Source organism: Felis catus, chromosome C1, assembly GCF_018350175.1.
Source record: "Felis catus isolate Fca126 chromosome C1, F.catus_Fca126_mat1.0, whole genome shotgun sequence".
Classification (NCBI taxonomy): Eukaryota; Metazoa; Chordata; class Mammalia; order Carnivora; family Felidae; genus Felis; species Felis catus.
The window spans coordinates 4044925-4058462 of NC_058375.1; the positions used below are offsets into that span (position 1 = coordinate 4044925).

The window sequence follows — 13538 nt, forward strand, 5'->3', positions numbered from 1 at the left end:
CGGTTCCCACCGGCACAAAGCTCGCCGGGTCCCGCCCCGCCGGCGAGGGGCCCCCAGCCCACCCCCACCTTGGAGCTTCTCGGCTTCCACGGGTCCCCACCCCCTCCGCACGCAGCACAGCCCACCCGGCCGGCGCGCTCTCTGAGGCCCGCCCATCTCAGAAGACCTGCCCCGAGCTGCCCCAGCTCAGCAGCCCGCCCTGCCGCCAGATGCTCCGCCCACCGCTCGGGTCGCCCCACACCCCGCAGCGCGCGGCTCCTGAGGGTTCCCGCCGCCGGACTTCTGTTGCCGCCACAGAACCCGCGACCCTCGACAGCCCTCCGAGCGCTCTGCGCCTGTTTATTCTTCCGAAAACGAGGTCATTGCTGTGCTCCGACCCTACCCCGGGGTCCCGGTGTTCGAGGGGCAGCCTGGGGCTGGGGGATGAGAATCCTGCGCCAAGCCCTGGGAGGGATCCTGGCATTTCCAGCTTGAAATTCAGAATACAGACAGTGGCGAACCTGTGAGATGGGTACAAAGAGACCACGGAAGTCCAAACTTCTCCCACGATGCCTACTGGGGTGCATCTTTTGAACTACAAATACTGACTTTCTATAAAACATTTCCCATTTAGGGATACCCCTGCTTTGCTTATGTGTGCTAAGCCCGTTCTGGTTAGAGTGCGGGGAGAGAGCGGCCCGGCTCCCGCACTCCGCCCATCAGTCTCTCTGGAGCGCAGGCGGGGAGGGGGTCTCGGCTGTGGCGGTCGGGGGCGGGGGGCGGCCCCTGGGGTCTCGGCCTCCTGCTGCGTTGGGGGCGAGTGGGGGACAGGAGCAGCCGCACTAATCCTTCTGCCAGCCACTAGGTGGCGACCTTATACCGCGGACCCAGGGAGCGGCCTCCAAACTCGTACCCGGGCTGGAGCGGGTCACCACCAGGCACGATAGGTCTGGCGCCCCCAGGCCCTGCCCTTCTTGCTCTCCCGAACCGACCTCACAGAGGCTAAACGTCTCTGAAGCCACTCCTGGTGTGGAGGCTGCCAACTGCGCTCATAGTGCTTCTCCTGCTATTAGCGCTGTGGTGCCCACCCCGCTGCTCTGTCCTGCCGCTGGTCCAGGCCATCCTGGCTCCCTGGGTGGGGCTGCAACGCTGGCATAGAAAAGGGGCACTGGCCCAAAGGATGGCGCACTAGGAGGACTTCTGGACCCAGAGGGAGAGACACTTGGGGACAGCTGGCTAGCAGTGCTGCTCTATTCTGGAAAGGTGTTTCCATGAAACCACCCTAGGAATGCCAGGTGCAAATCATAGGAAGTTTTTATTGTATTCTGTACAGAAGAGAAATGCTCAGTCGTCAAAAAACTACAAACAGATTCCTGGCTCTGGGTGGGTGGTGGTATAAGGACAGAGCTCCCTCCCCTGTGAGCCTGGGGCCAAGCTGCTTCTCAACGCAGCAAATAGGCCTGGCGGCTGCACAAAGTATGAGGGGGAGACCCAGGCCCCAGGGTCCTCCATCTGGGGTCCTCCCTCCTTTTTATTTTTGTAAAAACCATAACTGGAGGGATTTGGGGGTATCATGTCTCCCTGCAAGTATTGCCATTGGATATGAAATACAGAGTAAAAACCCAATGTGACAAGTGGGCCGGCCTGAGCAAGGGGTGGGGTGGGGGGATGACACAGTGGCTAGCTGACGATCTCTGCCCCCACTGGACATGTGGGTCCTTGAAGGCACAGCAGCATTGGCCAGAGGTGGCCCCTCCCATGGCTGGGGCCCTACTGTGGTTTTCTGTCCTGCTCACCTGTGGCTGGCTCCTCCCTGCCCAGTTACCCCACAGCCTAGGACCAGTGGCCTCCAAAGCATAGATGGAGCCAGGTAGCCCCCTATCCTCGCCCCTCCCAGGGCCTCCTCTGGGGCCAAGACCTTGTCAGGGGGGTGAGGAAATGGGCCTGACCGCCAGAGGGTCCGGGGCAGCGTTGCAATCCCAGGTGACAGAGCAGGAGGGAACACAGGGCCGACAGGCTCTGTGCTGGCCCTGGAATCTGCTGGGGGAGGGGCTGGGGCTGGGGCTGTGTGTATGGGCCATTGTGTGGAGGCAGGGGCCAGGATGACACAGCCTCTGCATTTGCCCTTGTCCTTTCAGCTCAAGGTCACAGCTGTTCCTGGGCTTCTCCTTAGCCTGAGCCTAGGGTCTTTCTCCAAAGAATACCCAGCAGGCCCTTCCCCAAGACCCATGGCAAAGCCAAGAGCCCTGTCCACGGGTGAGGGAGGACCCTAAGGCCCACAACCTGGGAGGACTCTAAGCCAGGATTCCTTTCCTGGGGCATCAGGATAAGGAAGCCCCTTTTCCCTTTCTTCAGTTCTTTCCCATCACGGACCCATGACTTTCATGATGGGAGTCACAGGCTGACTTGGTGGGGAGACAGGGATGGCAGGGTGATGAGGGTGGGGGGACACTAACAGTGGTCAAGGTGGGTGGTGGAGGAAAAGTGCTGTGCTTTAGCTGGGGTGTGTCCCTGGGGGGCCAGGGGCACTGAGAGTGGGAGGCCTCAGGTGCAGAGGCCACACCGGGCCACACACTGGAGACTGACGCCCTGCAAAGGGCCCCAGAGGGCCCTAGATGCTCTCACACCCTGTCCATTGAGGAGCCAGTGCACAGGGACCAGGAGACTTCTCCCAACAGTCCTGAGAGTTAACATGGTCACCTGCTCAAAACAGATGGGGAAACCCGAGGCAGAACTGGTCAGCAGGAACACCTGCTCAGAGAGCTTGTTTGGGCTTTGAAGACCCCTGTGCTTAGAGACCCTCTGTACCCTGCCCCCCACGGGGGTGAGACAGTTACAGTGCAAAGTGGAAAGTAGGGTGTAGCCCGGTGGCTCCTGCAGGGCTGGGCTTTGCTCTGTCTAGTGGTGGCCCTGTCCCTGGGCTCCCGGCCGCCACCCCCATCCCCCCAACCCAGCTGCCCCGGGGCTGCGCGAGGTGCATCAGGGCCTTTACCCAAGCCAGGCTCGCTCTGCCCCGAGATGTGGTACCCAGCAGCTGGTCCGTGCCCGGCGGTCGTCCAGGGCAGCCGCCGTCACTCCAGGAAATGCCCGCGGCTCAGTCACGCAGGGAGAGCTGGCCCACGGCCAGGCGCCGTCGGCGGGCCCCGCGTGGCGCTGCCCGGAGCCCGGCCTGGGTCAGCGCGGCATCTTTGGTGCTTTGGTCCCTGCGGGCGGCCCGGCCCGCCGGGCGCGCGTGGGGAGGCGCCGGTAGACCCTAGGACGCGGAGCCCAGCGAGTCCGAGTGCAGCGTGACGTAGCCCGAGGACTCGGAGGGCGAGCTCAGGAAGCTGCTGGTGCTGCCGCCGCCGCCGCCGCCGCCCCCCGCCGCGCGCAGGCCCCCGGGCTCGCCCCACGACGCGCTCAGGCCGGTCCGCAGGGGCCCCGCGCGCGCGTGCACGGCCGGGCGCGGCCCGGGGCTCCGCTGCGCGCCGCCGCCGCCAGGGGGCGCCGCGTCTTCGCCGGGCTGGGCGCCGTCGAGGAGGGGCCCCTGCGGGGCGGGCGGGCGGCGCAGGGCCTGCGGCTCGCTCTCGAAGGCGGTCAGCGCGAAGGCGTCGGGCAGCAGCGAGGCCGAGGCGGAGCGGGCGCCGGGCCCGGGGCGGAGGCGCGGGCTGCCGGGGGGCGAGTCGCGGGCGCGGCGCGGGCCGCCGTCGGGGGCGGGGGGGCGCAGCGACAGCAGGCTCTCGGCCGAGCGGCGGCGCGGGCGGAACGGGGGCGCGTCCTCCGCGAAGGCCAGCAGGCTGCCGCGGCGCCGGTCAGACCCAGAGGGCAGCACCAGGGCGGCCAGGTCCTCGCCCGAGCCCCAGCGCGGCAGGAAGGCGGGCAGCGGGACGGCGGCCCACACTTCGGCGTCGTCGTGGGAGAAGCGTCGCGTGGGCGGGACCTGTCAGGACGGGCGGGGTTAACCCGGGCTGCCCTCCTGGAAAATGGGGACCGACGCGCGGCTCAGAGAGGAAAGGCCTTGGGGAGATCACGATACTTTCCCCCCCCACACACACACACACCCGCATTTTGGGGGTCTCGGGCCCTGCCCGGTGCCCTACCTGCAGGTACTGTGTCTTGCCCTCCTGCAAGGGCCGCAGCGGGTAGAACTGGGGCAGGCCCCCCTCCAGGGCAGAGAGCTCATACTTAGCCATCCTGTCCAGGGCCACAAAGTCACCTCGATAGCTGTAGTCGAGAGAGTGCTCCAGCACCAGGTCCGGGGGGATGCCACCCTCCAGGCTGGTATCTGCAGGGTGGGGCAAAAGCTTAGGGGCCACGGAAACCTGGGGGCATCGGAGAGTGAGTTCCAGGGACCCTCAGACACACTCAGACACACACACACACACACACACACACACACACACACGCACACACGCACACAGGGCAGAGTCCTGAGTTCAAATCCTAGCTCTGCCACCTTTTGGCTGTGGGGCTGGGGGACTCACCTGAGAGGAGAACACCCCAGGAGACACTTAGGTCCCTTACGGGTTCAAGGCCATTTGAGCAAGGGGTCCCCTCAGTGCCATGGGGTGGTCACCTGACAGCTGTCACCCTGCTGACCTCGCCCAGGCCCCCTTCTCCCTGGGGCCTCTCCCAGGTCATCCTCACCATTGTCCGAGTCCTCGTCGTTAGCCATGAGGGCCACGCACTTCTCCCAGACGGCCCTGAGGTCGGCGCGGTAACGGTCGCAGGCCCAGAGGAACGCGGGCAGCAGGAGCGCCTGGGCCACGGAGCACCACAGCACACACAGCGCCATCCAGGGCGCCGAGGCGTCCGCCCGAAGGCTGCTGAAGCTCACCACCTGTGGGCACAGGGCTCGGCCTGGCACCTGGCAGGACCCCCCTCCCCCCTCGCCCCTCACTTCTCCCGTGTGCGGGAGGAGGAGGCAGCAGACGCAGCTATGGGCTCTTGGGCCGGAAGGAGCCAGAGTGTGAGGGTAGAAGTCCGTGTCCGGCAAGAGCCACTGGCTGCCCAGATGCACGGCCAGAACCCACCGAGTGCACAGATGGTCCTTCACATGACGCCAGGAAGCACGGGGCAGGCCTTGCCTCACGTCGGCCTCATGACTGCCCAAGGAGAGAGGTGGGGGTGTGCTTTACCAATCCCTTTTTGGGAAGAGGAAACTGAGGTTTGGAGAACCAGGTCCCAAGCTTCCCAGTTCAGGGACTTTTTTTGCCATCCTTACTCCCCCGCGGCCAGTGGCCTCCTCGCTCTTCCCCTGCATGGTGGTGGATGCAGGGAACTCTCCCCCAGGAGAGTTCCTTCCCCCACCCAGAGTGACATTTAATTAGTCCCCCATCAGAGCAGAGTGGGTATGATACACTCATCACACTGGTTCCACTATGTGAGCTGTGTGACCCTCGGAAGGGTGCTGAACCTCTCTGGGGCTCAGTTTCTTCATCTACGAAATGGGCCAAGAACACCCCACAGTGTGAAGTAAAGATCTCAGACACCATACCAGGCCTGCAGCGTGGAGTGAGCTCCACAAACAGCACCCCTTTCCATGCCCTGAAGGGAAGGTGGGGGGACGCTCTTCCTCCACTGCTGTCCCCTTGTGTCTCTGCAATTCTACACACGCTCCTTCTCTCCATCAGCACAGGCTGGAGACGTAGGGCCCCACTGCACACAGGAGAACCCAGCCCCTGGGGGAGGGGGTAGCGGGCCCACTGAGGGTGGGCCCGCAGGTTACCTGGGACTGCATCCTGAGTTTGTCCCCTATGAGGCTGCCGCCCCACTTGTCACCTTCTGGAGCTAGTGTCCTGCCATGACTCCAGGGACACAGCCCTGCCTAGCTGCTTGGACAAAGTCTCGGGCTGGTCCTTGCCCCTAGACCCCTTCCTGTCCCACTCCAGACCCTTCAGGGGGCTGGGCTGGAGCCCTGTGGGTGCGAGGCCATGGCTGTTGAATCCAGACTTTATTCTTGGGGTCAGGTGGTCATGTTACTCCACGTTCTACATCCTCTGCTTGAATGGGCCTCACTCTAGTAAGAAATGTCTCTACAGTGTGCCAGAAAGATCCTGGGGTCTGTAGTCATCTGACTTGGGCTCAAGTCCTAATACAGCTGCCTTAACTTTAGGTGGGTCATTTTACCTCTCTGAACCTCAGTTTCCAAATTTGCAAAATGGGATGATGATGATGATAATGCCTCCCCCCCCCCCCCCCCACCGGCCACGGATTGGGTGGGAGGATTCAACCACCTGACGCCTGGAGCGTGCCTGACCCCAGGGCTGTCCCGGAGCCCAAGTCCCCCTGACAGGCTCCCGCCAGCTGACAGTCTCACCCACCAGCACGGGGAAGCCCATGAGGCAGTCGTAGATGATGACGATGGTGGCCACCAGGCCCGTGATCTGCAGCGAGGTTTTGGCGGGCTCAGAGCCGTCGATGGAGGAGCGGCGCTTGCCCTGGGCGTCCTCCACCACGATGGTGGGCACGGTGAAGGCGCGGCGGCCGGCCCGCGGCCCCACCTGCACAGCCAGTGTCTGGAAGAGGGCGATGGCTGTGCAGACCACACCCATGGCCACACTGCCGCCCACCAACAGCAGGAAACAGACGCCGAAGCCCAGGCCGATCTCTGCCACGATGAAGCGGCAGCCGTGGGTGTAGAAGCGCTCAGTCGTGTCGTGCCAGCCGACGGCAGGCAGGGCTGACAGGATGAAGGACACCATCCAGATGCCCATGACCGTATGCACTGCCTGTTTCTTGGCGTTGCTCAGCCTGACACAGAGTAGGGACAGGAGCGAGGTGTCACTCACCGGGTCTTCCCGGAGCCCCGACCGCAGAGGATCCCCGACCACCCCGGCCCCCCCAGTACATCACAGTCATGACAGTCGGCAAAGTGGGGCCTTGTCCCTTGCACGGGGGATCCTCGTGTGTTGTCACACGTCCCCCCACCAAGCATTTCTGTACTGGATACCGTGTACCCCCAGGCACAGCTACACGTGCATGCCAGCCGGGGCCCAGAACAGCCCCTCCGGAGCCTCCCTGTCTGCCCCCAGTGCAACACAGGTGTGGCACCACAGCTGGGGGGGGGTCGTCAGCACCCTGGGGCCGTTTGTGGGTATAGACGCCCCTCGGGCCTCTATGCACTGCCCACAAGCCCCCCTCTATCAACGCCAGGTCCGGAAGTGCACACGTGCACACGCCCGAGAGCTCACCGGTAGTTGACCGGCCAGCGGACCATCCACATGCGGTGGTAGGAGAGGGAGGTGACGGAGAAGCAGGTGGCCAGGGTGAGGGTGTAGAAGGTGGAGACAAAGACCTTGCAGAGGCCCTCGTTCCACTCGTAGTCGGGGCGCTGCCGCCGCAGCTGCACCACGGCGTACGTGGTGATGGGCACCGCGACGTTGAGCATGTGGGTGGCCGCGAGCGTGCACAGCAGAAACTCCAGCGGCTTCCACTTCTTCTGCTTGGCACCCACACTCAGGATGCCCCAGGCATTGGCCAGCAGGGAGAGGCCTCCGCATGCCAGCCAGCCCACCGCACTGCCAGGCAGCCGCCGCTCATCACTCATGGTGCAGACGGGCGCCGGCCGGCAGCTGAGACATCCTCCTCGGGTCCAGGCCTCAGCTGGGAGCAGCGGCCCTCACACGTGGTGGCTCGGAGACACCAGGGACCGCGAGCATCTGCAGTGGGGGAGAAGCCGATGAGTGCGCGGGGACTGTCCCTCTGGCTCCTTAGAGTGGGGGATGGAGGGGTCTCCTGATGCACCATTACCTGTACGGTCCTGGCTTGAGCTGGGCTGCTTTGCCTCTTCTCTACTCCGAGGCCTCCAGCCCATGTCCCTGGCACCCAGGGGACACGGCCAGGGGTGCCCAATAAAGTGCAAACACCCTCCCTTCCACCTGCTCCTGGCCAAGGTCTGGGTCTGGGTTTGCTTCCAGGACAGCTGCGTTCATCCCGGCTGGGCGCTCTTGTCCCCTGGTGCCCTGGCCCTGCCCAGGAACCAGCACTCACCATAAATGTCCCCAACCCTCACACAGCCCACACGATGCGTCCCACACACATCACAAGGGCCCATAAGGGCGCACATCAGGGGCCCTTATCTTAATCAGTCCCGCTTCGTTTGGCCAAATGAGGGCATGCCTTAGAGGGTGAGCCCCCTGAAGCTCCCTGCGCAGCAGGGGTGATCTGGCGACCACTTCCATGGCCAGCTTGGGAACGGGCAGCCTGCTTTGCCTGGGTCAGCCCCCCGCACTACCGCAGGCCAGGGGTGCAAACTAAGCTCCAGCCTACCAGCTGTGTGGCTTGAGCAAGGCTCCTGCCCCCATGTCCTCTGGAACGGGGCGATGATGATTCCTCCAGGGTGAGGCTGGGGCGGACAGCCGCCGCATCTCTAAAGCCCTGGGCCGGGTCTCACACCCAGTGGGCGCTCTGGGTGGTGGTCACATTCATGCTCTGGGACCAGGTCTTGCACACGGTGGTGCTCTGGGGAGGCGATCAGTATTATGCTATGGATGCCTCGGACAGCATGGGTCTGTAGACAGCCCAGGGACCAGACCTTGACCCCAACGAGGAACGGCTGACAGCCGACAGCCACGAGCCAGGGACACAGGAAGCTGGGCAGAACGCACATGTTGGAGAGGCCCTCCATCCTGCCAGGCAGAGTCTCTCCCTCCTCCTTCCAAGCCTGGCAGCCCTAAGCTACTTCCTCGAGCGGAGCACTGGCTGGTCCCTCTGATATGAGGCCGGGACAACAGGACAATGTGGCCATAGCCTGGAGCAGGCACCATGAGGAGAAGTACAATGCTAGGTGAAAGCCTACTCTGTCCTCTGCCTATACTTGGCCCTTCTTACTCAAGCGCCTGTTTAATCTTACCGGTTGCAATTCTCTTGCCCCCAGCACTTTTGAGCAGCTGCTGTACCGGACACAGCCATGCCATCCCCCGGGGACTATTTCCAGCTTGGGATGGGCAGGACACTGCAGGCCCCTGGCCCTCAGGTCAGGGTAGGCAATACCACTCGGCCCTTTCCTGTCTTGTCCGGGGTTCTTTTGGTCTATCTGTGGCCTGAGCCCCCTGGACACCGAGGGACCTCTGAGGGATGCATCTTATCCGCCCCTGCTGTGGGCCTGCCCAGACCCGTGACCCAGGGGAGGAGACTGTCCTCGACCATACCAGCGCTCCTAAAGGCCTCCTACGGGGTTGGGGAAGTTCTGGGGCCAGGGAAATTCCCTCCCAAACATCAGGCTTCTGCGTACAGAGCTTCCTCCTCTTCCCCACCCCAGACCCAGTGTGGGAGACGGGGTGGCCCCGTCGGACCCCCCACCAGCCAGCCATTCCAGTGTCCAGCAAAGCTCTTTGATATCAGCATGCATGAGGCCACGTGGGGTGGGGTAAACAGCTGTTAGACTCTGCCTCTAGCTCTCCAGCCAATTACTTGACTCAGTTGAGCCTCATTTTTCTCATCTGTAAGCTGGACACGACAGTACCTACCTCGGACAGTAGATACACTATGCCAAGGAATGCAGCCAAGCACACAGTGAGCATTCGATAGATGCTTACCAGGTAGAACGCTCACTGAGCTCGGCTGTCCCTTAAGGGCCAAGACCCTGAGCTTGGAGGTGTGGGTAAGCCTTAGACCTGTGTGGGTAGACACAGTCACCCCAACCGGAACCTGGGACAGCCCGGCTTTGGGGTGAGGAGGGCACAGGGTGTACCGAGGGGTCCAGAGCAGGCAGGGTGTGGGCGCCGCTGGGGGGCCAGAGACCACAGACAACCAGTGATCTTTACATTGTCAAGTAGGAAGCTGGATTCAGCACGCACCTGGTGGGCCAGCATCTATTTCCACCCACGTTGGGTCTCCCTGGCTGTCATATTGGGAGGCCTTCCCTCAGATGCCCCACAGGCTCTGTCCGACCCCTGTAACCCTGGGCCCTGTGGATCACTGGGGCAGGGTGGTGAGGAAGGTGCCACAGGTTGGCACAACCTTTCACGGTGCCAGGCCTTCCCCTTGTCTGGCCTAACCGTCTCTCACTGCAGGGAAAGGCTCTAGTTCTGTGGGCAGAACGTGCCTTGCCTGGAGAGGGAGGAAGCATCTTCCCGCGAACAGGCACACTCCTGGTTAGCACCCCCAGAGATTTTGCGTAATAAATACCAACAGCATCCCCATTTTAAAGGTAGTCAAACAAAGACAGGGGTTAAAACATTAGCCCCAAGCTATCATGTGCCTGAATCAAGACCCAACCCCCCCCCGCCCCGCCTTGGCTGGCAGCTAAATCCTGGCCTCTCAAACCCAAGCCCAAACCCAAACCTGAACCCTAGCAGAAACAGGCATTTTTGGTCCTTGAAAAGAGGCTGCCTTTCAACCCTCTGTCCCTGCAGGATGGGTCCTACTCTTCCCACACTGCAGATGGGAACACTGAGGCTCAGAAGCCGGAGCAACACAGGGAGGAAGTATGAGGGCTGGGTTTGCAGCCCAGGATTCCTGAGAGTGGTGGTCCTGGGGACAGGGGAGAAATGTCACTGGGGTGGAGGTGGGGAGTGCATTTCCAAGGTCTCCAAATTCACAGTGAGAGGGGCCTTAACAGTGTACGAACTGGGAGACCCCTTCCTCCAGGCTGATGACCAAAGACCCACTGATCACACGCCTGCTGTTCATTCTTCACAGGGAGCAGCGGACACTGAGGGCCAGACCCCAGGCTGGGCTCCAGTTAGTGCGGTCCGCACCCAGGTGTCGCCGCCCCCTGCTGGGAAGTTTCTTCCGAGGCACACTCAGAGCGTCCCCCCCAGCATTTCAGGTTGGGGCTTCCTGCCTCCCTCAGATCCTGGAACCCCTCCTTCCTCCCCTCCCCCCCACAGCCCGTCGCAGGTGTGACCCGCCCGGGACCCCGCCGGCCCAGAAGACTCCCTCCGCAGGGTCTGCGGGCGGGGCCCCGGCGTGACGTCACGGTCCCGGGCCAATGAAGCCTCGTGGCCCCAGGGCTCTATTGCGCAACAAAGAGAACCCAGAACTTGAAAGGATTCCCCGGGCTCCCGCTGCACCCGACCGGCTCGCGCGGGCCTCAGCCCCGCCCGCGCTGCCGCCCAACTGCCCGCGACCCCCGGCCCCGCTGCCGCCCAGGGCGGGGCTCTCAGCGCGGAGCCTCCGCATCTCCGGCACGCCCCCCCCCCAGCCGCCCGCCCCCCAACCCAGCGAGCGGTTCCTGCCTCTCGGCGCTTCGATACTCCCGCCCGGCCCGGCGCGCCCCAGCCTGCCGGTCCCAAGCGGAACCCCCGGCCCTACCCAAGCCCGAGGGCGCGTCCGAGCTACGGCCCGGGAACCAGCCGTCCCCACGGATTACGCTGGGCAGGGGTGGGCCCAGTACCCCTAGACTGGCCATCACCGCTCCCAGCAAGCGGCTGCCGCCGGGAGGCGGGGGGGGGGGGGGGGGGGGGAGGGGCGGGGAGGCGGGACGAAGGAAGAAGCGGCCCCTGGGAAGTTACCCCGAAGGTCCCCAAGTTGGGGGGGGGCGGTGCATGGCCCTCAGCGATGCCCGCCGCCCCGCGGACAGACCGTGAGACCAACAGGCATCAGGCAGACCCTCCCCGCCCAGAGCTCTCCCGCCGGGGGGGGGGGGGCTCATGCCCAGGGTCCTCCCACCCGGCCGTCCCCGGGCCCGGGCGGCGGCGCTCACCCTGCGTTCGGGCGCCCGGGGCTCCTGCTCGCTGCTCCCGCCTCCGGCTCTGGCTGAGGCTCACGCGCTCCCGGGCCGAGCGCGGGCCGCCGGGGGCCGCGGGGGTGGCTGGCGGCGGAGCGGCCCGCGGGCCGGGGCATCCTGGCGGCGCCGCCCGGGGCCCGCGCGTTCCGCTCGGCCCGCCGCCCCTCCCTCCCCTAGCGCCGCCGCCACCGCCGCCACCGCCGCCGCCGCCGCGCTCGGCTCCCGCCGCTCGGCTGGCAGAGCTCGGGCGGCCGGGGGCGGGGGGCGGAGCAGGGCGCATGCCTCCGCGCCGCCCCTCGGACCGCCCCGCCCCCGGAGGCGCGGCCCACCGCCGCGTCCGTCTGTCTGCGCATCTGTGGGTCCTTGGTTTCCCTCCAGCCCTGCACCCCGCCTCTGCCGCGACGGGCGCCAAAGCCCCTCGGGAGGGCGGCGCCTCTTGGGACGTCTGCGCTACGCAGCGGCTTCTCGCTGCCGTCTCGGGTCGGTCCACTGGCCCGATTCGGCCTCCGAGCCTCCGGGGAGAGGAAAGGCCTGGAGCTCTGGGGGGTGGCGGGCCCAGGGGGCCTAGGACTGGAACGGACAGTGAAAACCTACGGCCGGGCGTGGGGCTCAGGGAGGCCTTCCCGGAGGAAGCCACATCTACGGTCAACAATAAGGGTGGGGCTGGAGGGGACCTGGGACGCCTGAGGACTAGCGACTTCCAGGAACTGGGGGAGTCGGTCAGGATCAGGGGCTGGGGTAGGGAGAGGCGAGGTCGGGCCAACTAAGGATTCAAACTTCTCCTGGGTTCTGGGGAGGTCCACCGTGGGATGGTGAATGGACCACGGGTCTGCCTGGTGTTGCCCTTCACCCCATGGGCTCAGGAATGTTCTCTCAAACTGGAGGACGTGGCGCCTGGGAGAGGCCAGGCCTGCAACTCAGCACTCCTGGTCCCTGCCTCAGGAGCTCCCTGCCACCCCCTCCCCCCCACCTTAGCATTTCTAGCGGGGGGGGGGGGGGGGGGGGCGGGGCACAGGCATCCAGAAGGAATCCTATTAGTCTCCTTGATGGGGGCCTCTGGAGACTCCTGGAGTCTTGGTCTCCCATCCCTACAGAGGACCCTGCCTGTCTCTTCAAGGACACCCATGACCACACACACCCTTGGGCACAAGGCCTCGAAGTCATTCTGGGCTGCTTGGCACGTCACTGTCCTTCCCATGCACCTGGGAAGCATCCAAGAGTGTCCAGCCCAGTGTCTGGAGGAAGGGGGCACCTGTCCAGATAGAACCGGGCCCAACCAAATGCAGCCAGTGCTGCCCACACCACTCTCTAGCCGGCTCCCGCACCGCCTGCCCCTACACCACCTCTATATCCCAGGAGCAGCTGGGGAGTTAGGGGCAGCGTTAGGAGACCCAGGGCAGGCCGTAGGGTCAGTGCTCTGTGACAAAAGTAAAGGTGTTTGTATCCAAAGCTTCCACAATGAAGTGGGGCTGGTGAATGGGGGGCCTTGGACCGTATACTCCATGTATGGTTTCTGGGCAGCCAGGACCCCTAGTGAGCTCTCCATGGATGGGCCAGCTCCCTGCCCAGGTGGCACTGGTTATAAATAGGCCACCGGCAGTGGGAGGCTGGCACAGGGAGGCTGGTAACCAAGTGTGGCATTTCTAAGACAAACACAGGTGACCCAGTCATCCGGAGCCTTTGGCCACACTGCTGTCCTGCTGGCAGAGCCCACCCCAGGCCTATGGCCCCCAGTGCCCCTCCACCAGCCCAGCTCACCCACTGCTGCCTGTACTAGTGTCCCTGCCCTGGGCTCAGCTGGCTCTGGGGGCAGGTGGGAGATGGGCTTCCCATGACCACCCTGGGGACCTTGTGCTAAATGCTTTGCTAGCCTGGGCTCCTCCCAGCTGTCCTGGGAAGTGGATTT

General features: G+C 64.3%; 1 protein-coding gene across 2 annotated transcripts; it reads right to left on the bottom strand.

The window, feature by feature from the left end:
* Positions 1 to 1275: 1275 nt before the first annotated feature.
* Positions 1276 to 11812, bottom strand: GPR153 (G protein-coupled receptor 153). 2 transcript variants are annotated; one of them, XM_023258020.2, is made up of 6 exons: positions 11609 to 11812; positions 7152 to 7619; positions 6282 to 6711; positions 4606 to 4798; positions 4059 to 4243; positions 1276 to 3898 (listed from the first exon to the last, which is right to left on the bottom strand). In XM_023258020.2, the coding sequence occupies exons 2-6, from the start codon at positions 7505 to 7507 to the stop codon at positions 3233 to 3235; spliced, it is 1830 nt and encodes a 609-aa protein (XP_023113788.1). In that variant the 5' UTR covers positions 7508 to 7619; positions 11609 to 11812; the 3' UTR covers positions 1276 to 3232. The 2 variants fall into 2 exon arrangements, with proteins under 2 accessions (XP_023113788.1, XP_011282775.2); XM_011284473.4 differs by lacking the exon at positions 11609 to 11812 and adding an exon at positions 7711 to 8594.
* Positions 11813 to 13538: the final 1726 nt, after the last annotated feature.